The sequence below is a fragment of the Hemiscyllium ocellatum genome, chromosome 4 (genome assembly GCF_020745735.1).
Source record: "Hemiscyllium ocellatum isolate sHemOce1 chromosome 4, sHemOce1.pat.X.cur, whole genome shotgun sequence".
Classification (NCBI taxonomy): Eukaryota; Metazoa; Chordata; class Chondrichthyes; order Orectolobiformes; family Hemiscylliidae; genus Hemiscyllium; species Hemiscyllium ocellatum.
The window spans coordinates 143995797-144022099 of NC_083404.1; the positions used below are offsets into that span (position 1 = coordinate 143995797).

General features: G+C 44.6%; 1 protein-coding gene across 1 annotated transcript in view; it reads left to right on the top strand.

Moving 5' to 3' along the window:
• The window catches only part of sspo (SCO-spondin), a 538757-nt gene that overhangs the window by 490090 nt on the left and 22364 nt on the right, over positions 1-26303 (top strand). The window contains exons 101-104 of the mRNA XM_060824077.1: positions 1611-1725; positions 13261-13356; positions 19729-19789; positions 24393-24520. Of these exons, the coding sequence (XP_060680060.1) occupies positions 1611-1725; positions 13261-13356; positions 19729-19789; positions 24393-24520 (400 nt within the window). The remainder of the gene's footprint in view (positions 1-1610; positions 1726-13260; positions 13357-19728; positions 19790-24392; positions 24521-26303) is intronic.

Genomic DNA, 26303 nt, shown 5'->3' on the forward strand with positions numbered 1-26303 from the left:
GATTTGAGTACAGGAGCAGGGGTGTGTTGCTGCAATTACACAGACCCTTGGTCAGACCACACCTGGGGTATTGTTTTCAGTTTTGGTCTCCTTATCTGAGGATAAATGTTCTGATAATGGAGAGAGTACAACAAAGGTTTCCCAACTGATTCCTGGGATGGCAGGACTGATGTTTGAAGAGAGACTGAAACAAGATTATATTCATAGGAGTTTAGAAGACTGAGCGAAGATCTTATAGAAATTTGTAAATTCCAACAGGATTAGATAGACTAGATGCAGGAAGGGTGTTCCTGATGTGGCTGAGTACAGAACCAGCAGTCACAGGCTAAGGAAATGGGGTAGGCCATTTAGGACTGAGATGAAGAGAAATGTCTTCACCCAGAGAGTGGGGGTTAAGCCTTTACCACAGAAATATTGAATGTTTTCAAGAAGGAGTTAGATATAGTACTTCTGGCTTAGGGATCAAAGGGCATGGGGAGAAAGCAGGAACAGGGGACTGAGTTGGATGGTCAGCCATGGTCATATTGAATAGCAGAATAGGTTCATAGGGCTGAATGGCCTTATGCTGCTCCTATTTCTGGTGATTCTAAATGTTGCTGATGAGGCAGAGTTAGACAACCAAGTAGGCAGTAAGGAGGACATAAAAAGGAAATCCAAGGTGTGGGAAGTGGTCAGCAAGTTAGAGTTGAAGCAGCAGACCAGATATGACTGTGTTGACTGATGGAGCACAGCTGAGAATCAGATAACTGATTCCTGTTTTCATGTAGTATGTTTTTTTCTCTACAAACTGATAAAATAGTAACTGCTGGTGTACAATAGATGGACTGAATGAATGGTTTCAGTGTTGTAACTGTGTCATTCTGGTATTATACCACACCATCCGCTCCGAAAGCCAGTGCTTCCAAATAAACCTGTTGGACTATAACCTGATGTTGTGTGATTGTTAATTTTGTACAACCCAGTCCAACACCAGCACCTCCAAATTATTCCAACCCTGAGTTCCATCCTGATGGAGTGGTTGCTATGAACATTACAGTTTCTCTCAATTCTATTGTGTTTTACTATTTGAGTATTTTTTATTACAGTGTTTGTCAGAGGGGACTTTTCCATTGTTCCGAATCAGATTGTGAAGGTAATAAACTACCTAAAAAAAACACTCTCCCCCACTCTGTCACCCATTCTTCCCATCACTTCCATTCTCCCCATTCTCCATTACCCCACCCCACACCTACCTCTCCCACTCCAAACTCTATCACCCCATCCCTTCATTCTCCCCGTCTCTGTTACCCCACCCCGTAATCAGTCTCTGTCACCTCCACCCAATCACTCAGTCCCCCTCTCCAATCCCTCACTCTCAATTACCCACTCCTTTCCCCCCACTCTCCATCACCCGTCCTTCCCCCCACTATCTATCTCCTTGCCCTTTTCCACCCCACTCTGTCAACCTCACCCCATTGCTCTCAGTTCCCAACCTTGCTGACTCACACTGATATTACTGTCTTTCTTTTAACCTTAGAATGTCCTGATGGTGAAATTTGGAATCAAGGGACACTGGATTATCTGAGCTGTGAGCGATCGTGTCAGGACATTTACTCTGTGACTGCACCAAGCTGTCGTTTTGACGAGAGAGGCTGTATGTGTGAGGCCGGGAGATACAGGAACAGCTCAGGACACTGTGTCACTGCAGCTTATTGCGAGTGTATCGTCAAAGATCACATCTACCCGGTGAGTGGCAGAGACAGTTAGTGCCCAGTCTAACTGCACAGACCCCATCAGAGACCAAAAGCTGCTCATTGGCCTGCATCTAACTAGTGCATGACTACACAATGTGGGCAAGATGATCTCGGTCAAATCTAAAGGCAAGGCTGAGATATCAGGGGCTGAGAGTTGAATTGGGGAACTCATGTTTATTTAGCATCATTCATGTAGGGGACAGCTCAAGGTGCATCAAAGGAGCAGCAAATTGTTTGAAGACCTATTAGTGAGGGAAGTAGGTGTGGAGATGGGATTCCAGAGCTTAGAGTAAGGAAATAATAACAAGACATTTGAAAAGTCAAAATACAATCTCAGAGTCAGCATGCTTTTATGGAAGGTAAGTTGCCTTTGACTAGAAAACAAATAGAGTGTGTATAAATGGGGTTTTTCTGGTCAGCAAGATACAACTAGTGGGGCAACAAAGAGTTCAGTCCTTGGGCTGAAAAGTGTGGTACTGGAAAAACACATCAGGCCAAGCAGCATCCGAGGAACAGGAGAATCGATATTACGGGCATAAGCCCTTCATTAGAAGGGCATAAGCCATTCTTGAAGAAGGGCTTATGCCCGTAACGTCGATTCTCCTCCTCCTTGGATGCTGCCTGGCCTGCTGTGTTTTTCCAGCACCACACTTTTCAACTCTGGTCTCCAGCATCTGCACTCCTCACTTTTTCCTTCAGTCCTTGGGCCCCAACTATTTACAATCGATATTTATGACTTGGGTGCAGAGATAATAATTTGTAGATGACACTGAAATGGGTGGAAAAGTAAAGTTGCAATGAAGAAATAAGAAATGTATAGATGGATATGGATAGGTTAGGTGCCCAAGTCAAACTTTAGCCGATGATGTTTAACATGGATAGGTGCAAGGTTTCCTATTTTGTTCAGGAGAATAGAAAGACAACTTATTATCAAAATGGAGAGAAACTTCAGAGTGCTTTGATGCAGAGAGATCTGGGTGTCTGTGTGTAAGAGTCACAGAAAACTAATCTACAAATACAGCAGATAGTAGGCAAGACATAGAGAATTCCTGCATTTGTTGCTAAAAGGGTAATAGTGGGTGAGTGTACAAGGCATTAATGAGCCCATACCTTGGGTATCACATAACATTTTAGTTCACTTACTTAAGGAGGGTTGTAGTTGCATTAGAAGTATTGTTTAAAAAATCATTCCCAAAAAGAGGATGTAATTTGCTAGACCAGCATTTATTACCCATCCCTAGTTGCCCAGAGGGCTGTTAAGAGTCAACCACATTGCTGTGGGTCTGGAGTGTCATGTAATCTAGACCAAGTAATGATGGCAATTTTCTTCCCTAAAGGACATTAGTAGTGACCCAGATGGGTTTCTTTTATGACAATAGGCAATGGACTCATGATCATCATTAGATTCTCAATTCTAGATTTTTAAAAATGCCCAAACTCCCCCAATGGCCAGGGTAGGATTTGAACCCAGGGTCCTGGGAACATTACCTAGGTGTCTGGATTAACAGTCCGGTGACAGTACCACTAGGCGATTTCCTCCCCCTTCCGAAGAGGTTCACTAGATCGATTCCAAAGATGAGACATTTGCCTTGCGATTTTAGAGAAGATTTGTAGCTCAGGTTGAGGTTCACTTTGTAAGTTTGCTTGCTGAGCTAATAGGTTTGTCCTTAGACGTTCATCATCATGCTGAGTAACATCATCAGTGAGCCTCCAGTGAAGCACTGGTGTTCTGTTCTGCTTTCTTTTTGTGTCTCTTTAGTCTGTTAAGGTGAGCGATATCATTTCTGTTGTGTCTTCTTGTTTGGGTTTGTTGTTTAAGAATCAGCAGACTATGCTTCTCAGGTACCCATTGTTCTTGAGTACTCTGTATAGGTATTTTTCTGCTGCTGGTCATAGTTTGTGCATGCTGCAGTGTGTTGTGGCCCATTTAAATAATGTCTTGATGCAGCTCTGTTTGTGGGATTGCTCCTGTAGTTGAGTATCTGGTCTGTGTGTGTTGCTTTCCTGTAGACGCGGTCTACATTTCTCCATTGACTGTTCGTTCCACTGTGACATCTAGGAAGGGGTGTCCATGGTTCTTTGTCTCCTTGGCGAATTTTATGCCAGTAAGGATGTTGTTAATGATGTTGTAGGTTTCTTCTAATTTGTTCTGTTTCATGATGCCAAAGGTGTCATCCACATAGTGGACCCAAAGTTTGGGTTGGATTACGGGGAGGGCTGTTCGAGTCTCTGCATTACTGCTTCTGCTACGGATCCTGTATTGATGATCCTATGGGTATATCGTTGATTTGTTTGTAGGTCCTGTCATTGAAGGTGAAGCGGGTAGTGAGGCACAGGTTACTAGCTTTAGGATGCTTTTCTCACTGATGGAGATGAGCTGTCTAGTGTTTGTGTCCTTGGTTCGTCTAGTAATGAGGTCAGTGTTTCTTTGGCCAGGGTGATGTTAATTGATGTGAATAGCGCCATTACATTGAAGCAGACCATAATCTCATCCTCTTCTATCTTTCTGTCGTTGATGTTCAGGAATTCTTGGGTGGAATGGATGGAGTGGCATGAGTCTTTCATACTAAATATATCAGCTTACAGTGAAGTTCCTTTGCTAGTCTGTATGTTCCAGGAAGTGAGACTATGAGCCTGAGGGGGCACCCCTGGTTTCTGCACCTCCGAAAGTCTATTGAAACAGGCATGTTGGATCCATCAGGTTTCATTCCTTGCAGATCTATCTTGTTAATTTCATCTGATTTGTGGAGTTTCTTCAGTGATGCTGTGATATGGGTGTCTAGGTCCAGAGTTAGTTCCATCGCCAACTGTTTGTAGGTGTTGGTATCTGTGAGCAGGGAGTTTACCTATCCAATGTACTGTGTTCTGTTTAGGATGACGGTCATGTGCCTCTGTCTGCAGGTAGGCGTACAATACTTATGCCGTTTCTGAGTCCTTCTAGGGCTTTCCTTTTTTGTGTAACCGACATTTAGATTAGATTAGACTTACAGTGTGGAAACAGGCCCTTCGGCCCAACAAGTCCACACCGACCCGCCGAAGCGTAACCCACCCATACCCCTACATTACCCCTTACCTAACACTATGGGCAATTTAGCATGGCCAATTCACCTGACCCGCACATCTTTGTGACTGTGGGAGGAAACCGGAGCACCCGGAGGAAACCCACGCAGACACGGGGAGAACGTGCAAACTCCACACAGTCAGTCGCCTGAGTCGGGAATTGAACCCGGGTCTACAGGCGCTGTGAGGCAGCAGTGCTAACCACTGTGCCACCGTGCCGCCTGTATTGAGGGTGTTCCCTTCTTTCTTCCTGCTTAGTGTTGGTGCTACTGTCTGTCTGACTGTCTGTCTGACTGTCTGCCCGGCTGTCTGTCTGACTGTCTGTCTGACTGTCTGTCTGGCTGTCTGTCCGGCTGTCTGTCCGGCTGTCTGTCCGACTGTCTGTCCGGCTGTCTGTCTGACTGTCCGGCTGTCTGTCTGACTGTCTGTCCGGGCTGTCTGTCCGGGCTGTCTGTCCGACTGTCTGTCTGTCTGTCTGTCTGACTGTCTGTCTGACTGTCTGTCCGGCTGTCTGTCCGGCTGTCTGTCTGACTGTCTGTCTGACTGTCTGTCTGACTGTCTATCCGGGCTGTCTGTCTGGCTGTCTGTCTGACTGTCTGTCTGTCTGTCTGACTGTCTGTCTGGCTGTCTGTCCGGCTGAGTTTCTTCCATAAGTCCATTGTCTTTCAAGATTGATTCCACTGCTGTTAGGAAGTCCTTTTTGTCCATGTCTCAGTAGTTGTAGCTCATCCTTCCTACTAGGACGGCTTTTTTCCGTGTACATTAGTGGCCGGTCTAACAGGTTCTTAATCCAAACTTCTGAATTTGTCCAGTTTTTCTTGTAGGGATGTTTTTTTTATTTGTCTTGATCTGCTGTTGTTTGATGCTGATGGTTCATTCTAACATATATGTTCATTCCTAGTCAGTTGTCTTAGTGTACAACGATTTTTGGCGTGAAATTTGCCTTTTGTATTTTGTGGAGTCGGTTGTGAGCAAGATTAATAATTTCTTGCAATATTCTGCAGCCGTTTTGTTCTGCTATTCTTCTGGCTTGTAGCTAGTGTAATAAACACTACATTGGACAGGCAGGCAGGAAACTAGCCACCAGGAAACATGAACACCAACTAGCCACCAAAAGACATGACCAATCTTGCACATAGATGAAGAAGGACACCATGTCAACTGGGACAACACATCTATCCTAGGACAGGCTAAACAAGGACATGTACGAGAATTCCTAGAGGTCTGGCATTTGAACCAGAACTCCATCAATAAACACATCAATTTGGACCCCATTTACCACCCTCTGAGAAAAAGAACCAGAAATGATGTCACCCACCTTAACAGACCAAAACACATAAATAGAAAGCAGAATATAACTTCACTGATGATGTTACCTAGCAAGGGGACGAAGAGTCTGAGAACTAACCTACCATCTCAGCCAGTAAACTTACAACTTGAATATTTGTCTGATGAAGAGGGATTGAGCAGTTTTGGCCAATACTCTCTGGTTTAGAAAAATGAGAATAAATCTAATTGAAGTATATAAGATGATTAAGGGAATTGACAGAATTGATGTGTAAAGGATGTCGGGTAATCTAGAATGAACGGTCATAGTTTAAAGATATGGGCAAGCAGATTTAAAACTGAGATCAAGAGAAATGACTTTTCTCAAATGGTCATCAATTGCAGAATTCATTTCCCCCAAGTACCGTGGATGCTGGACATGGAGTAAACTTATGGGTCAGACAGACAGATTTTTAATCAGTAATGGGTCAAAGGAATATGGAGAATGGTAGGAAAGTGAGTTGAGTCTGAGGTCAGATTAGCCATGATGGTTTGAAATAGTGGAGCAGGCTTAAGAGGCTGAATTGCCTACTCTGCTTCTAGTTCTATCTTCACATATAGGAGCAGAATTTGAGCTTTCAACCCATTGAATATGCTTCACCATTCAATTATGGCTGATATATTTCTCAACCACATTTTGTTGCCTTCTCCCCGTAACCAGTGGCCCCCTTGATACTTAAGAGCCTGTTTATCTCTGTCTTAAATATGCTCAATGACTTGACATCCACAGCCTTCTGCACCAATGAGTTCCACAGATTTACCAATCCCCTGGCTGAAGAAATTCCACCTCATCTCAGTTCCAAAAGGTCCTCTCATTATTCTGAGGCTGTGCCCTCAGTTTCTAGTCTCTCCTACATGTGGAAACATCTTCTTCACATGGACTCTATCTCAGCCTCTCAGCATTCTATAAGTTTCAACCAGATTCTTTTCATCCTTTTAAAGTCCATTGGGTGCAGACCCAGACTCCTCAACCGCTCTTCATAAGGCAAGCTCTTCATCCCCAGGATCATTCTTCTAATCCTCCTTTGCACCTCTTCCGATGTCAGTATGTCCTTCATTAAATATGGGGCCCAAAATACTTAGTATTCCAAATGCAGTCTGACCAGAGCCTTCTACAGCCTCAGCAGTCCATCCCTGTAGAGTTTGTCCAGGATCATTCTTCAAACCCTCATGAAATGACTGCTAACATTGCATTTGCCTTCTTAACTGCCAACTGAACCTACATGTTGACCTTCAGAGAATCCTGAAGTAGGATTCCTAAGTCCCTTTGTACTTCAGATTTTCAAAGCCTTTCCTTGTTTAGAAATTAACATATTTTTCCTGCTATTTACATAATTTTACACTTTCCTGCATTATATTGCATATGCCACTTCTTTGCCTTCTCTCCTAGCCTGTCCAACGCCTCCTGCAGCCACTTTCTCAACACTCACTATCCCACCACATTTGTCTCATCTGTAAACTGAGCAACATTGCCCTCAGTTCTTTCATCCAAATCATTAATGTGTAATGTGAATAGTTGTGATCCCAACACTGATACCCGAACACCTGCCATCCTGAAAATAGTCCATTTATCCCTACTCTCTGCCTTCTCCCAGTCAGCTAATCCTCAATCTATGTCAGTACCTTGCCTCTAACACTAAGGGCTCGTATCTTATTTAACAACCTCCTGTGTGGCATCTTGTTAAAGCTCTGTTGGAAATTCAAAATGACTGGTTCTCCTTTATCTAATTTGCTCATTACTTCCTGAAAAAGTTCTAGCAGATTTGTCAGGTCTGACCTCCCCTTGACAAAGCAATGCTGATCCAGCTCTATTTTACCTTGCATTTCCAAGTACTCTGTAATATCAACCTTAATAATGGACACTAAAATCCTATCAATAACCAAGGTCAGGCTAATCAACCTATAATTTCCTAGAGTCTTCTGTCTCCCTTTCTTCCTAAAGAGGGGGGTTACATCAGCCATTTTCCAGTTCTCTGGGGCCCTCCCTGATTCTAGTGACTCCTGAAACATCACCACCAATGTCTCCACCATCTCCTCAACTATTTCCTTCAGAAGTCTGGGGTGTAATCCATCTGGTCCAGGTAATTTACCCACCTTCAGATCTTTCAGCTTTCCTAGCACCTTCCCCTGAGCAATGGCCATCTCTGTCACTGCCTCTAGTATACTACCAGTGTCTTTACAGTGAAAACTGTTGTCAAGTACCTCTTCAGTTCCTCCACTATTTCTTTGTTTCCCGTTATTACTTTTCCAGTCTCATTTTCCACTCTTGCCTCACTCTTTCTTTTAGATATTTAAAAAGACCCTGGCACCTCATAGTTCATCTTCTCTCCCCCTTATTGACGTTTTAGTTATCATCTGATTTTTACAGGATTCCCACTAATCGTCAACACATTGTATGCTTTTTCTTATGCTTTTATGGTGTCCCTTGTCAGCCACGGTTACTTTGCACCACCCCTCCTTAGTATGTTTCTTCTTCCTTGAGATAAATTTCTGCTATTCCTTCTGAATTACCCCCATAAATTCTGGCCATTGCTGCAGCACTGAGCAGGTTCTTGTCAAGGACGGGAAAGGTTTCTGGCTGTAAGAGATGCTCCTTTTTTTGAGTTATTTTAGGTGTTGGAGGTAATTTCCTCGAATTCCAGGAGCAGCGATTCCTGTTTTATATGCTGTTACATTGTTTTGGAACTTTGGAAAAAAAAGTCAAAACCACAGCAGATTAAAAGGGAGAAGAGCAGACAAAGGAAGCACATGGTGAGGACAGTGCAGGAGAGAGAGACAGACAGACAGACAGAGAAAGAGAGAGAGAGAGAGAGAGAGAGAACCTGCACAGTTACCACCTTTGCTGTTTGAATTCGTGTATCGCTGGACATCGGAGTGCATCTGGGAAAATTAACAAACAGTGAAATTCACAACTAATCTTGGAGGAACTGTTGGACGAAGTTCACAGCACAGAATCAGATAAGTTTATTGTTGTTTTAAGTCTGTCCAAGAGAAAGGCCGCAGTAGTGAGTATAGTGGATTCTTTCTTGATTATATGTTTTTGGAGATAGGTCTCTCGATTAAACTTAAAATATAAGCCATAGCTATTAATTTAACCTGGGGCAGTGTTTTGTAGAGGAATAAGACGGTGTTATTTTCTGGGTCAGTAGATTGTGAAGGAGCAAAAATGGCCTTTGCAGTGATATGTACTTCTTGTCAGATGAGGGAGTTTAAAGAAAGTTTAAGGGTTACTGCGGATTATATCTGCCATAAATGCTGTTGGATGCTAATCTTATCAGATTGAGTGGATCGGTTGGAGAGACAGATAGAAGCGATGAGGAATTTGCAACAGCGACAGTATGTGATGGATGGCAGTTACAGGAAGGGGGCAAAGTCTCCGATACAATCACATAGATTGGTTAACTCCAGGAAAGGTAAGAGAGGTAGGCACCTAGGGCAGGAGTCTTTTGTGGATATACCCATTTCAAACAGGTATGCTGTTTTGGAAAATGTAGGGGGTGATGGATTCTCAGGGGAACGTAGCACGAACAGCCAAGTTTCTGGTATTGAGACTGGCTCTAATGCAACGAGGGGTACGTCGGCTTCCAAGAGATCAATTGTGTTAGGGGATTCTGTAGTCCGAGGTACAGACAGACGTTTCTGTGGCCAGCAGAGAAAAAGCAGAATGGTGTGTTGTTTCCCTGGTGCCAGGATCAAGGATGTCTCAGAGACGGTGCAGAATGTTCTCATGGGGGAGAGGGGCCAGCAAGAGGTTATTGTCCACATTGAAACCAACGATATAGGAAGGGAAAAGATGGAGATTCTGAAGGAGATTACAGAGAGTTAGGCAGGAATTTAAAAAGGAGGTCCTCGAGAGTAGTAATATCTGGATTACTCCCAGTGCTACTAGCTAGTGAGGGCAGGAATAGGAGGATAGAGCAGATGAATGCATGGCTGAGGAGCTGGTGTATGGGAGAAGGATTCACATTTCTAGATCATTGGAATCTCTTTTGGGGTAGAAGTGACCTGTACAAGGAGGACAGATCACACCTAAATTGGAAGGGGACTAATATACTGGCAGGGAAATTTGCTAGAACTGCTCGGGAGGATTTAAACTAATAAGGTGTGGGGGGGGGAGAGGTGGAGTGGGACCCAGGGAGATAATGAGGAAAGAGATTGATCTGATACGGGTACAGTTGAGAACAGAAGTGAGTCTAACAGTCAGGGCAGGCAGGGACAAGGCAGGACTAATAAATTAAACTGCATTTATTTCAAAGCAAGGGGCCTAACAGGGAAGGTAGATGAACTCAGGGCATGGTTAGGAACATGGGACTGGGGTATCATAGCAATTACAGAAACATGGCTCAGGGATGGGCAGGACTGGCAGCTTCATGTTCCAGGATACAAATGCTACAGGAAGGATAGAGAGGGAGGCAAGAGAGGAGGGGGAGTGGCATTTTTGATAAGGGATAGCATTACAGCTGTGCTGAGGGAGGATATTCCCGGAAATACATCCAGGGAAGGTATTTGGGTGGAACTGAGAAATAAGAACGGGATGATCACCTGATTGGGATTGTATTATAAACCTATGAATAGTCAGAGGGAAATTGAGAAACAAACTAGTAAGGAGATCTCAGCTATCTGTAAGAATAATAGGGTGGTTATGATAGGGGATTTTAACTTTCCAAACATCAACTGGGACTGCCATAGTGTTAAAGGTTTAGATGGAGAGGAATTTCTGAAGTGCGTACAAGACAATTGTCTGATTCAGTATGTGGATGTACCTACTGGAGAAGTGCAAAACTTGACCTACTCTTGGGAAATAAGGCAGGGCAGGAGACTGCGGTGTCACTGGTGGAGCACTTTGGGGTCAGTGACCATAATTCTATTCGTTTTAAAATAGTGATGGAAAAGGATAGACCAGATCTAAAAGTTGAAGTTCTAAATTGGAGAAAGGCCAATTTTGCTGGTATTGGGCAAGAACTTTTTAAAGCTGATTGGGGACAGATGTTCGCAGGTAAAGGGACGGCTGGAAAATGGGAAGCCTTCAGAAATGAGATAACAAGAATCCAGAGAAAGTATATTCCTGTCAGGGTGAAAGGGAAGGCTGGTAGGTATAGGAATGCTGGATGACTAAAGAAATTGAGGGTTTGGTTAAGAAAAAGAAGGAAGCATATGTCAGGTATAGACAGGAAGGATCGAGTGAATCCTTAGAAGAGTATAAAGAAAGTAGGAGTATACTTCAGAAGGAAACCAGGAGGGCAAAACGGGAACATGAGATAGCTTTGGCAAATAGAATTAAGAAGAATCCAAAGGGTTTTTACAAATGTGTTAAGGACAAAAGGGTAACTAGGGAGAGAATAGGGCCCCTCAAAGATCAGCAAGGCGGCCTTTGTGTGGAGCCACAGAAAATGGCGGAGATACTAAATAAATATTTGCATCAGTATTTACTATGGAAAAGGATATGGAAGATATAGACTGTTGGGAAATAGATGGTGACATCTCGCAAAATGTCCAGATTACAGAAAAGAAATGCTGGATGTATGGTTAAAGGTGGATAAATCCCCAGGACCTGATCAGGTGTACCCGATAACTCTGTGGGAAGCTAGAGAAGTGATTGCTGGGCCTCTTGCTGAGATATTTGTATCATTGATAGTCACAGGTGAGATGCCGGAAGACTGGAGGTTGGCAAACGTGGTGCCACTGTTTAAGAAGGGCGGTAAGGACAAGCCAGGGAACTATAGACCGGTGAGCCTGACCTTGATGGTGGGCAAGTTGTTGGAGAGAATCCTGAGGGACAGGATGTACATGTATTTGGAAAGGCAAGGACTGATTTGGGATAGTCTGCGTAGAAAATCATGTCTCACAAAATTGATCTAATTTTTTGAAGAAATAACAAAGAGAATTGATGAAGGCAGAGCAGGAGATGTGATCTATATGGACTTCAGTAAGGCATTTGACAAGGTTCCCCATGGGAGACTGATTAGCAAGGTTAGATCTCATGGAATACAGGGAGAACTAGCCATATGAATACAGAACTGGCTCAAAGGTAGAAGACAGAGGGTGGTGGTGGAGGGTTGTTTTTCAGCCTGGAGGCCTGTGACCAGTGGAGTGCCACAAGAATCGGTGCTGGGCCCTGTACTTTCTGTCATTTACATAAATGATTTAGATGCGAGCATAAGAGATACAGTTAGTCAGTTTGCAGATGACACCAAAATTGGAGGTGGAGTGGACAGTGAAGAGGGTTACCTCAGATTACAACAGGATCTGGACCAGATGGGCCAATGGGCTGAGAAGTGGCAGATGGAGTTTAATTTAGATAAATGCGAGGTGCTGCATTTTGGGAAAGCAAATCTTAGCAGGACTTATACACTTAATGGTAAGGTCCTAGGGAGTGTTGCTGAACAAAGAGACCTTGGAGTGTAGGTTCATGGCTCCTTGAAAGTGGAGTTGCAGGTAGATAGGATAGTGAAGAAGGCATTTGGTATGCTTTCCTTTATTGGTCAGAGTATTGAGTACAGGAGTTGGGAGGTCATGTTGCGACTGTACAGGACATTGGTTAGGCCACTGTTGGAATAGTGCGTGCAGTTCTGGTCTCCTTCCTATTGGAAAGATGTTGTTAAACTTGAAAGGGTTCAGAAAAGATTTAAAAGGATGTTGTCAGGGTTGGAGGATCTGAGCTACAGGATGAGGCTGAACAGACTGTTTTCCCTAGAACGTCGGAGGCTGAGGGGTGACCTTATAGATGTTTACAAAATTATGAGGCGTATGGATAGGATAAATAGACAAAGTCTTTTCCCTGAGGTCGCGGAGTCCAGGACTAGAGGGCATAGTTTTAGGGTGAGAGGGGAAAGATATAAAAGAGACCTAAGGGGCAACGATTTCATGCAAAGGGTAGTATGTGTATGGAATGAGCTGCCAGCAGATGTGGTGGAGGCTGGTACAGTTACAACATTTAAGAGGCATTTCGATGAGTATATGAATAGGAAGGGCATGAAGGGATATGGGCTGGGTGCTGGCACGTGGGACTAGATTGGGTTGGGATATCTGGTCGGCATGGATGGGTTGGACTGAAGGGTCTGTTTCCATGCTGTACATCTCTATGATTCTATGGCTGTATATTCCCAGTTGAGAATAATGGAGTTTCTGCATTGTTTTACAGCCAGGCTTCAAATGGGAAGAAGGTTGTGAGCAGTGCCAATGCCTGAATGGAAGAAAGCTTTGTTCTTCTGAATGTCCACCACTTACCTGCCTGGAGGTGAGAAATCTTCTTTTTGTTTATTCAATTTCTCTTTTGCCTTTACGTCTGAGGAGGACTCACAACTGTCTCTATCGGGCTTGAGCCTTTCGTAAGTTTTAATGAATAAGTTTGGGAGAAGATTAATGAATAAGAAAACAAAACCTTATTTAAAATGTATTTTTAACATGTGGCAAAGTGGGTTGTTAACTATTGAAGCAACCTTAAATTAAACCTAATATCCCCTTTTAAATCCAAACCCACACATTCATTGACACAGACTGGGCAGACAGACTAGACAAACATTATTTTCAGGAGTATTATCAAAAACTTTGCAAAGAGGAGAATTCCACATCTCTGAGTTTTGCTTTTTTCTAAATGAGAAGGAGCAATTTTCAGTTTAGCTGGGAGGTTGACAGTGAGGAAGAAGGTGTTAGGTTACAGGAGGATATAAACAGATTTGTCAGATGTGCAGATTAGTAGCAGAGAGAATGTAACCCTGATCATTGTGAGATGATGCACTTTGAAAGAAGGTACAAGACAATGAAATACTAAACATCCCTGATGAAGGACTTATGCCTGAAATGTCAACTCTCCTGCTCCTCAGATGCTGCCTGACCTATGCTTTTCCAGCACCATACTTTTCGACAACTGCCTGACAGGACATCAGGAAGTTCAGAGCTTGTGGGGTGCTTGCCCACAGATCCCTGAAATTGGCAGGACAGATTCATAGTGGCGTTGGGAAGGCATACGCAACTTCAAGCCATTCTTCATTTTTGGAAATGTCTCACAATTCCTACAGTATCACTGAGTCAAAAGTTTGGAATTCCCTCCCTAAGAGCATTGTGAGTCAACCGACAGCACATGACTATAGGGGTTCAGGAAGGTAGCTCATTCCCACCTTCACAAGGAGCAACTCGGGACAGGCAATAAATGCTGGGCCCAGCCATACTCAGTTTACTTTTATTCACTTGTGGGACTTATGAATGAATTTTAAAAAAAGCACTGTATTGGTTTTATTTTAGAAACCTTGTAAACGTGTTGACAGCAGTTCATGTGTTGTCTTATGAGTATTCATTTGACAGGCTATACACATGTCCACTGGAGTTTCAAACGAGAGGCAACTTGACCATAACATAGAACATAGAGCAATACAGCGCAGAACAGGCCCTTCGGCCCTTGATGTTGCGCCGACCTGTGAACTATTCTCAGTTCATCCCCCTACACTATCCCCAAATCATCCATGTGCTTATCTAAGGATTGTTTAAATCTCCCTAATGTGGCTGAATTGGCTACATTAGCAGGTAGGGCATTCCACGCCCTTACCACTCTCTGCGTAAAGGACCTGCCTCTGACATCTGTCTTAAATCTATCACCCCTCAATTTGTAGTTACACCTCTCGTACAAGCTGACATCATCATCCTAGGGAAAAGACTTTCACTGTCACCCTATCTAATCCTCTGATCATCTTGTATGTCTCTATCAAATCCCCTCTTAGCCTTCTTCTTTCCAATGAGAACAAACCCAAGTCTCTCAGCCTTTCCTCATAAGACCTTCCCTCCAGACCAGGCAACATTCTGGTAAATCTCCTCTGCACCTTTTCCAATGTTTCCACATCCTTTCCGAAATATGGGGACCAGAACTGTACACAATATTCCAAGTGCGGCCACACCAGTGTTTTGTATAGTTGCAGCATGATATTGCGGCTCCGGAACTCAGTTCCTCTACAGAGTGAAACCTAACACACCGTATGCCTTCTTAACAGCACTATCCAACTTTCAGGCATGTATGTACATGGACTCCAAGATCCCTCTGCACATCCACACTACCAAGAATCTTTCCATTGACCCAGTACTCTGCCTTCCTGTTATTCTTCCCAAAGTGCATCACCTCACATTTAGCTGTATTGAACTCCATCTGCCACCTCTCAGCCCAATTCTGTAGTTTATCCAAGTCCCCCTGCAACCTGTAACGTTCTTCCAAACTGTCCACTACTCCACCGACTTTAGTATGGTTTACAAATTTACTAATCCTCCACCTATGCCTGCATCTAATTCATTTATAAAAATGACAAACAGCAGTGGTCCTAAAACAGACCCTTGTGGCACACCACTAGCAACCGGACTCCTGGCTGAATATTTTCCATCAACCACCACTCGCTGCCTTCTTTCAGAAAGCCAGTTTCTAATCCAAACTGCTAAATCACCCTCAATCCCATGCCTCTGCATTTTCTCCAACAGCCTTCCATGTGGAACCTTATCAAAGGTTTTACTGAAGTCCATGATTACCACGTCAACTGCCCTACCCTCATCTACATGCTTGGTCACCTTCTCAAAAAACTCAATGAGGTTTGTGAGACACAACCTGCCCTTGACGAAACCATGTTGACTATCTGAAATCAATTTGTTGCCTGCTAGATGATTATAAATCTTATCTCTCACAATCCTTTCCAAACCTTTCCTACAGCAAAAGTAAAGCTCTCTGGTCTATAATTACCTGGGTCATCTCTCCTGCCCTTCTTGAACAAGGGCACAACATTTGGTACTAAACCTGTAGATAATGAGGACTCAAATATCAAAGCCAAAGGCTCTGCTATCTCCTCCCTAGCATCCCAGAGGATCCTCGGATAAATCCCATCCGGCCCAGGGGACTTGTCTACTTTCCCTCCTTCTAGAATTGATAATACCCATTCGTAACTAACCTCAATCTTTTCTAGTCTAATATCTTGTACCTCATTCTTCTCCTCTACAATATTCTCCTTTTACTGAGCGAAAACCGATGAGAACTGTTCCTCTAGCACCTCTCCGATCTCCACAGGGTCCACACTCAACTTCCCACTTCTGTCTTTGACAGGCCCTGTTCCTACCCTAATCACCCTTTTATTCCTCACATACCTATAGAGAGCTTTAGGGTTCTCCTTGATTCTATTTTGCTAAAGACTGCTCGTGTCTTCTCTTTGCTCTTCTTAACTCTCTCTTTAAATCCTTCCTGGCTGTTCTGTAACTCTCCAACACCTCATCTGAACCATCTTGCCTCATCAACACATAAGCCTCCTTCTTCTGCTTAACAAGGCATGCAACTTCTGTAGTAAACCATGGTTCCCTTACCTTATCACTTCCTCCCTGCCTGACAGGGACATAGCTATCAAGGACACGCAATATCTGTTCCTTAAACCAGCTCCACATTTTCATTGTCTGCATCCCCTGCATTTTGTTGCTCCATTCTATGCAACCTAATTCTTGCCTAATCACATTATAATTGCCCTTACCCCATCGATAACTCTTGACCTGTGGCATGTACCTATGCCTCTCCATCACTAAACTAAATGTAACTGAATGATGGTCACTCTCTTCCAAGTGCTCACTTACAACTAAATCAAACACTTGGCCTGGTTCATTACCAAGCATCAGATCCAGTGTGGCCTCCCCTCTTGTCGGCCCTTCGACATACTGTGTCAGGAAACCCTCCTGTACACATTGGACAAAAACTGATCCATCAGACATACTAGAGTTATAGCATTTCCAGTGAATGATGGGCAAGTTAAAGTCCCCCATAATGATCACTCTGTTCCTTTCACTCTTACCCAGAATAATTTTGCCAATCCTTTCTTCCACCTCCCTGGAACTCTGTGGAGGCCAATTAAAAAACTCCTAGCAATGTGACCTCTCCTCTCCTGTTTCTAACATCAGCCCATACTATCTCAGTAGATGAGTCCTCGTCAAAAGTTCTCTCAGCCACCGTTACAGTATCCTTGACTAACAAGGCCACACATCCCCCTCTTTTACCACCTTACCTGTTTTTAATGAAAGATCTAAACCCTGGAACCTGCAACATCCATTCCTCACCCTGCTCTATCCATGTCTCTGAAATGGCCACAACATTGAAGTCCCAAGTACCTATCCATGCTGCAAGCTCACTTACCTTATTTCGGATACTTCTGGCTTTGAAATAGACACACTTCAAACCACTTCGCCATCTGCCATCACATTCCTGTGACCCTGAAATCCTGTCCTTGTCCTTCCTACTCTCATCCTCCTGCACACAGCAGCTACACCTCCAGTTCCCATCCCCCTGCTGAGCTAGTTTCAACCCACCCGAATAGCACCAGCAAATTTCCCACCCAGGATTTTAGTACCTCTCTGGTACAAGTGAAGACCGTCCTGTCTGTATAGGTCCCACCTTCCCCAGAATGGACTCCAATTATCCAAGTACCTGAAACCCTCCCTCCTGCACCATTCCTGCAGCCACGTGTTCAGCTGATATCTTTCCCTATTCCTTGCCTCACCGTGACGTGGCACGGGTAACAAACCAGAGATAACAACTCTGTTTGTTCGAGCTATCAGCTTCCACCCTAGCTCCCTGAAATCCTGCCTTACATCCCTATCCCTCTTTTTACCTATGTCGTTGGTATCTACATGGACCACGACTTGAGGCTGGTCACCCTCTCTCTTCAGGACCCCAAAGATACGATCCGAGACATCACGGACCCTGACACCTGGGAAGCAGCACACCAACCATGAGTCTCGTTCGTTCCCAACAAACCTTCTATCTGACCCTTTAACTTTTGTGTCCCCAATGACTAACACTCTCCTCTTTTCCCTCCTTCCCTTCTGTGCAACAGGGACCGGCTCTATGCCAGAGTCCTGGCCCCACTGCATACCCCTGGTAAGTCGTCCCCCTCAACAGTATCCAAAACGGTAAACATGTTTTTCAGGGGAACAACCACAGGGGATCCCTCCAAATGACTGTTTTTATCCCCCTTCGAACAGTCACCCAGCTTTCTTCATGCCTAGAAGTAACTACTTCCCTGTAACTCTTATCTATCACAGCCTCTGCTTCTTGAATGATCTGAAGGTCAACCAGCTCCCGCTCCAGTTCCCTAACACTGCCCTGGAGGAGCGAGAGTTGGGTGTATTTCCTGCAGATGTACTTGGATGGGACACTAATGGCGTCCCTCACCTCAAACATCATGCAGGAGGAACATTGCTCTCCCTGCACTGCCATCTCTGCTAGTCCCCTTATCACAAAGTAAAAAAGAGACGCTTACCTGATATGTCCTTGGTCTTTAAGGTTAGAGGAGGTGGTTGGGTGGGAGGCCCTACAAAAGTATGATCTTGGGTTGAGAAAACACTGACTTATATAGCTGGGTGGAAATAAAAGGTCAAAGTCTGCCCTTTCCCAGAAACCTCTGCTCTCTGACTTCAAATATAAAAGCACAAATCAGTGACTGACCGCTCCCAGCAGGCCCTGGTCCGAGCTCCCGCCAGGCCCCTGGTCTGAGCTCCCCCCGGTAGGCCCCTGGTCCAAGCCCCCGACAGGCCCCTGGTCCGAGCTCCCGCCAGGCCCCTGGTCCGAACTCCCGCCAGGCCCCTGGTCCAAGCTCCCGCCAGGCCCCTGGTCCAAGCTCCCGGTAGGCCCCTGGTCCAAGCTCCTGCCAGGCCCCTGGTCCAAGCTCCCGGTAGGCCCCTGGTCTAAGCTCCCGACAGGCCTCTGGTCCGAGCTCCTGACAGGCCCCTGGTCCGAGCTCCTGACAGGCCCCTGGTCCAAGCTCCCGCCAGGTCCCTGGTCTAAGCTCCTGACAGGCCCCTGGTCCAAGCTCCTGACAGGCCCATGGTCCAAGCTCCCGCCAGGCCCCTGGTCTAAGCTCCTGACAGGCCCCTGGTCCAAGCTCCCAGCAGGCCCCTGGTCCAAGCTCCTGACAGGCCCCTGGTCCAAGCTCCTGACAGGCCCCTGGTCCAAGCTCCCAGCAGGCCCCTGGTCCAAGCTCCTGACAGGCCCCTGGTCCAAGCTCCCGGTAGGCCCCTGGCCTAAGCTCCCAGTAGGTCCCGGTCCAAGCTCCCGACAGGCCCCTGGTCCAAGCTCCCGACAGGCCCCGGTCCAAGCTCCCGACAGGCCCCTGGTCCAAGCTCCCGCCAGGCCCCTGGTCCAAGCTCCCAGCAGGCCCCTGGTCCAAGCCCCCGACAGGCCCCTGGTCTGAGCTTCCGACAGGCCCCTGGTCCAAGCTCCTGACAGGCGCCTGGTCCAAGCTCCTGGTAGGCCACTGGTCCAAGCTCCCGCCCTTCGAGTTGCTGCTGCTGCTGAAAAACAGATAGAATGTTTAGGCGTTTAACAGGACATAAGCATAAGCTTAGCAACATAGAAACTAGGAGGCTAGAATCTACCTGCTCTATTATCGCCTGCCCATTGGACAACTTGAAACTGGATAACACAATTGGAAGATTGTAGGAAAGAGGCAATATTTTAGGATTGTTCCAGCAAAGAACCACCATTGAAATGATGGGCTGAATGTTCAGCCACTGATGAACCTATGCATATTTTTATAGTATGTTTTAAAAGCTGTTTGTTTTACTTTGTATGTTTCAACTATAGAATTAATTTTTGCATGAATTGCAGGGTTATGTAAAAGTTGAGGAACTTGGAAAATGCTGTCCAGTCTGCAGGAAGGAAGTTCCTGGTAAGTGAAGATAGCACAGGTCAGACTGTGATTCTCTTCCTATCTCTCTCGCTGTCAATTTCTCAGCTTGTGTCTTTCACACAGTCTGTGTACTTCCCCAATCTCACCTTTTTCCCTTCTCTCCCCCTCTTGCATGGTTCTGGAGGTGGACAATGAGAGGGTCTGAACATGAGACAGTCTCAGGGTTAGATGAGCATTTAGGACTCAAATGAGGAGAAATGCTTTCATTCAGAGATTCCTCCCTCATAATGAAAAGACCCATCTTCATATTGAAGATACCTCCATTGTGCTGTGTAGCATGAGGTAAAGTCACTCATTAGAGAGGCAGAAACAACTGGTGGTGGTTTAACCTGAGGTCACCATGTCTCAGGTGAGGGGGGTGGTTGAGAGGAGAGTCCGTCATGGTAACCTCAGCCAGCGTGGGAATTGAACTCACATTGTTGGCATCACTCTACATACAAATCACCTCTCCAGCCAACTGAACTAATTTATCCCTTGTTTGGCATACCACTGTGTTCAATGAGACTTTGAACATTATAGCAACTCAAACTAAGTGTTCATGACATGTTATTGGCCATCAGCTGTTGAATAATATTGAACATCAATCTGTAACCTCACGACCCAGCATATTCCCCCACTCTACAATTATCATCAAGCTAGGTGGCTCAGTGGTTAGCTCTGTTGCCTCACAGCACCAGGGACCCGGGTTCAACCGACTGTCTGTATGGAGTTTGCACATTCTCCCTATGTCTGCGTGGGTTTCCTTCACTGTCCAACGACGTGCAGGTTAGGTGGTTTGGCCATGCTAAATTGCCCATAGTGTCCAGGGACGTGCAGGCTTGGTGGATTAGCTATGGGAAATGCAGAGTTACAGGGATAGAGTGGATATTCTTCAGGGTATAATAGGCTGAGTGGCCTGCTTCCACAATGTGGCAATTCTAAGATTCATGACCCAGCCCCTCAAAAGCTCCCTGGTAAAGAATTCCAGATTCACTCCCACCCCTCAGGAGAGGAAATTCCTCCTCGTCCCTGTCTTAAATCTGTCTGAGATTATAATCTCTCTGGTCCTAGACACTCTCAGAAGGAGAAACAACCTTTCCACATCTCCCTAAGAATCTGTGTGTTTCAGTAAGATTGCCTCTCACTCTTTGAAACTCAGGCCCGATCTACTCAACGTCTCCTCATAAGACAATGTCTGCATACCTGGATACGGTTTAGTGAACCTCTGGACTGCCTCCATTGTCAATATATCTTTCTATCGATAAAGAGCCCAAAACTGTTCAAGTCATATTCATAGGAAAATAGTTGCTGTCAGAGATCAATTATCTCAGCTCCAAGATATTTCTGAAGGAGTTTCTTACTGTGCTTAGAGGCGCTGAAATTGATCAATGCCAAGTCAACATGATTTTCTGAAAAGAAAAGGTGCAGAGGAGATTTACCACGACATTGCCTGGTCTGGAGGGAAGGTCTTACAAGGAAAGGCTGAGGGACTTGAACCTGTTCTCATTGGCAAGAAGAAGGCTAAAGGGGGATTTGATAGAGACATACAAGATAATCAGAGGATTAGTTCGGGTAAACAGTGAAAGTCTTTTTCCTAGGATGATGACGTCAGTTTGTACGAGGAGGCATAACTACAAATTGAGGCATAACTACAAATTGAGAGGTGATAGATTTAAGACAGATGTCAGAGGCAGGTTCTTTACTCAGAGTAGTAAGGGCATGGAATGTCCTGCCTGCCAACGTCATTATCTCAGTCGCATTAGGCGCATTTAAACAGTCCTTGGATAAGCCCATGGATGATGATGGGATCGTATAGGGGATTGGGCTTAGATTAGTTCACAGGTTGGCACAACATCGAGGCCAGAGGGCCTGATCTGCGCTGTATTCTTCTATCTATCTATCTACCTATCTATCTGTCTGTCTGTCTGTCTATCTGTCTATCTATCTGTCTATCTATATATCTATCTACCTACCTACCTACCTACCTACGGTGTTTTGGCCTTTGTTGAAGTAGTAATACATACTGTGGACTACAGATAACTGGGTAATTTACTTACCTTGATCTCGTAAGACATTTGATAAGGTATCATATAAAAAGTTCTTGCAGAATTATGTGAATACAAAAGCAGGAGCTTATGCTGGGCTTATACAGGGCATTAGTGAAACCTAACAGGTTAGAGTCTAGGAATACTGTGGGAATCCTGACTCCCCATGTCTGTCCACCATCTACAAGTCATAAGTCATAGAGTCATACAAAACAGACCTTCAGCCCAACTCGTCCATGCTGACCAGATATCCTAAATAAATCTAGTACCATTTGCCAGTGTTTGACCCATATCTCTCTAAACTCTTCCTATTCATATACCCATTCAGATGTCTTTTAAATATTTTAATTGTACCAGCCTCCACCACTTCCTCCGGCAGCTCATTCCATAGACACACCACTCTCAGCATAAAGCGTTGCCCTCTCACTTTAAACTTATGCCTTCGAATTTTGGACTTCCCCACCCTGGCAAAAGACCTTGAGGAAGTAAGTTTGCTCACTGAGCTAGAAGGGTTGTTTTCAGACATTTCATCATCATTTTAAGATAACATCGTCAGTGAATCTCCAGTACAGCGCTGATGCTATGTCCCACTTTCTATTTATGTGTTTAGGTTTCCTTGGGTTGGTGATGTCACTTCCTGTTTTTTTCTCATGGAGTGGTAGATGGAGTCCAAATCAATGTGTTTGTTGATAGAGTTTCAGTTGGAATGCCATGCTTCTAGGAATTCTCGTGCATGTCTCTGTTTGGCTTGTCCTAGGATGGACGTGTTGTCCCGGTCAAAGTGGTGTCCTTCCTCATCCGTATGTGAGGATACTAGTGAGAGTGACTCATGCATTGTGTGGCTAGTTGATGTTTGTGTATTCTAGTGGCTAGTTTTCTGCCTGTTTATTCAATACAGTGTTTATTACAGTTGTTGCAAGGTATTTTGTAAATGACATTCGTTTTACTTGTTGTCTATATAGGGTCTTTTAAGTTTATTAGCTGCTGTTTTGGTTAATTGGTGAGGAAGGACATCAGAGCTGAAAAATGTGTTGCTGGAAAAGCACAGCAGGTCAGGCAGCATCCAATGAGCAGGAGAATCGACGTTTAGGGCATTAGTCCTTCTTCAGCCCAAAACGTCGATTCTCCTGCTCCTTGGATGCTGCCTAACCTGCTGCGCTTTACCTGCAACACATTTTTCAGCTCTGATCCCCAGCATCTACTGATGTTATTGTCAGCAGCACGGTACAAAGTTAATTGATCAGTGGGCATATCCTAAACTCTCCAATGAACCGGTGTTGGTGATTTTACCCTTGGGCACTTTAATGTGCATCCGTCCCTAGAGTCAAAATGTTTCTGTGGGCAGGTGTGGTGGCAATGAAGGCGAGATGCACACGTTACATCTGAATATCAGAACTGCAAGCATAAGGTAATAACTTCATTGCTCCTTCCTCCTCCTACTCATTCAACAAGAATGGTTCCGGGAATGAGAAACTTCAGTGATGATGACAGATTGAGGAAGTTGGGACTGTTCTCGGAGAAAAGACCTGATTGGGGTTTTTAAAATCATGAACAGAAGGTAGATAGAGTCATTAGGGAAAAGCTGTTCTTGCTTGTAAAAGGGAAAAAGATCAAGACAGTGTTGATTTAAAGTGAAATGGAAAAGGATAACACAAGAAAAAACTTTTTTAGACAGCGAGTCATTAGGGTCTGGAATGTTTTGATTGATTTATTGTCACGTACTGAAACACAATGCAAAGCTTTGTTTATGAGCAGTACAGGCAGATCATAATAAACAGGGATGTACAGATCAGGGATTGTAAAACACTTAGACAGAAGCATACAGGTTACATTGCACAAGGCGTGCACTAGGTGAGATCAATATTAACAAGATCAGCATTAAAGTTTAGAGAGTCCATTCAGCAATCTAATAATGACTAGGAAAAAGCTGTTTCTGAACCTCCTGATACATATGTTCAAGTTCTGTGTCTCCTACTCCTCAGAAGAGGTTGGAAGAGATCATTACAGGGGTGGGAAAAGTCTTTAATACTGTATGGAAATGCGGTGGAGGCAGGTTCAATTGAGGCATATTCAAGGATGCAATGAATTATTATTCAGATCGAAATGGTGTGCAGGGATATGAGAAAGTGAGAGATTGGCCCAGACAGTCCAATCAGACTAAATGTAGGAAAAACCTGAGAGCAAACGCACGATGAAGAAATGTTTAAGGAAAAACATTCCATCCTGGGATTGTACAAGCCTACAGTTGCCTTATTAAGAGTAAAACATTTTGCAGCCTTCGCTATGGCTGTGGGAAAAGATTTTGATTGCCCCAATCAAAATGGTGTACAGGGATATGAGAGGGTGAGAGACTGGCTCACTTGAAAGGTACAGGCATTACATACTAAATAGCCTCCTTTCATTCTGTAATAATTCAATGATAGGCTTCACCTTTCTGAAGAGGCTGGGTTTGGAAGCCCAGCCAGAAACATGGAGCACAATCACTACAAAAGAAAGTGGGACTGAATGTTGGTCCAGGAGATTATGTCCCTGATTGTGTAATGTTTTCCTTCTGCTAGATATCTCTCCGAGGTGCCAACATTTCACCGAAATTCAGAACATATCCAAGGGCCAGTGCCATCTGACAAATGTGGCAGTCAGTTCCTGCAGGGGAAGCTGTCTATCCCAAGTTCACGTCATTCCAGAGGTAAGCATTGAAGTTCCCAGGTTTGCTGAATGTAAAGAATTTGCAAATAGTCAAATGTCCATCAGAAAGTCTAATCAGACTGAATGTACGAAAAACCTGAGAGCAATCGCACGATGAAGCAATATTTAAGGAAAAGCATTCCATCCTGGGATTGCACAAGCCTACAGTTGCCTTATTAAGAGTAAAACATTTTTCAGCCTTTGCTATGGCTGTGGGAAAAGGTTTTGATTGATCAAAACCAGAGAGGATCAGGATAGGCTTATTTCTGTGGGAGGCAAGATTAGAGTGGTGCTGGAAAAGCACAGCAGGTCAGGCAGCATCCAAGAAGCAGGAAAATTGACATTTCGGGCAAAAGCCCTTCATCACCCTCATTCCTGATGAAGGGCTTTTGCCCAAAGTATTGATTTTCCTGCTCCCCAGGTGCTGCCCAACCTGCTGTGCTTTTCCAGCATCACAATAATCTTGACTCTGATCTTCAGCATCTATAGTACTCACTTTCGCCTTGTTTCTGTGGGATACATCCTAATAGTGTAACAATGAAGTGTAACAACACTGGTGTGTACAGAATCTCTCCATGAATACGTCATGCCATTTGGTCAAAAGACAGACCTTCCTCTGGAGTTAAGAGGAAATAAAGTGTTGTTGATGCTCAATACCTTCATCCTTTGTCAAGTTTTAATTCTCTAGTCATCATGTCGTAGAAGAAAGTGAATATTATTAAAGAGGGGATTGGGAAGATATGTGCCCAGCACATCAGTGCAAAAGGTAAAACCGAACTTTACACGCAATCTTCAGCCAGAAGTTAGGTGAATTGGCCGTGCTAAATTGCCCATAGTGTTAGGTGAAGGGGTGAATGTAGGGGAATGGGTTTGGGTGGGTTATGCTTCGGTGAGTTGGTGTGGACTTGTTGGGCCGAAGGGCCTGTTTCCACACTGTAAGTAAATAAAAGTGAGTAATCTAAAGTGCAGAGTTTATCTCTCCACCCTGAAAGCTCCTGGCCTCTATTCCTGATGAAGGGCTTTTCCCTGAACCATCGATTTTCCTGCTCCTCGGATGCTGCCTGACCTGCTGTGCTTTCTCAGCACCACTCTGATCTAAACTTTGGTTTCCAGAATCTGCAGTCCTCACTTTTGCCTCGAAGTGCAGAATGGATGATCCATCTCGGCCTCTTCCAGAGGCCCCCAGCATGACTGATACCAACTTCAGCCAATTCCATTCAACACATGTGATATATTAAGAGGCACCTGGAAGCACCGGATATTGCAAAAGTTATGGGCTCTGACAATATTTCAGCAATAGTGCTGAGGACTTGTGCTCCAGAATGTGCCGCTCCCCAGGACAAGCTGTTCCAGTACAGTTATAACACTATCCACAATTTAGAAAACTGTCCAGGTATGTCCTGTACATAAAAAACAGGACACATCCAACCCAGTCAGTTACCGCCCCATCAATCTCCTCTCGATCATTGGTAAAGTGATGGAAGGTGTCACCAACAGTGCTACCAAGATGCACCCGCTCAGTAATAATCTGCTCAGTTACGCCCAGTTTGGGTTCCCCCAGGGCCATTCAGCTCCTGACCTCATTATAGCCATGGTTCAAACATGGACAGAAGAGCTGAGTTCCAGAGGGCTGCACTTGGTGGCATCAAGGAACTCTGGCAAAACTGGATTCAGTGCATTGGCCAGGCCACAGCTGGGGTACTGTATGCAGTTCTGGTCACCTCATTATGAGAAGGATGTGATAGCATTATAGGGGATAAGGAGCAGGTTCACCAGGATGTTGC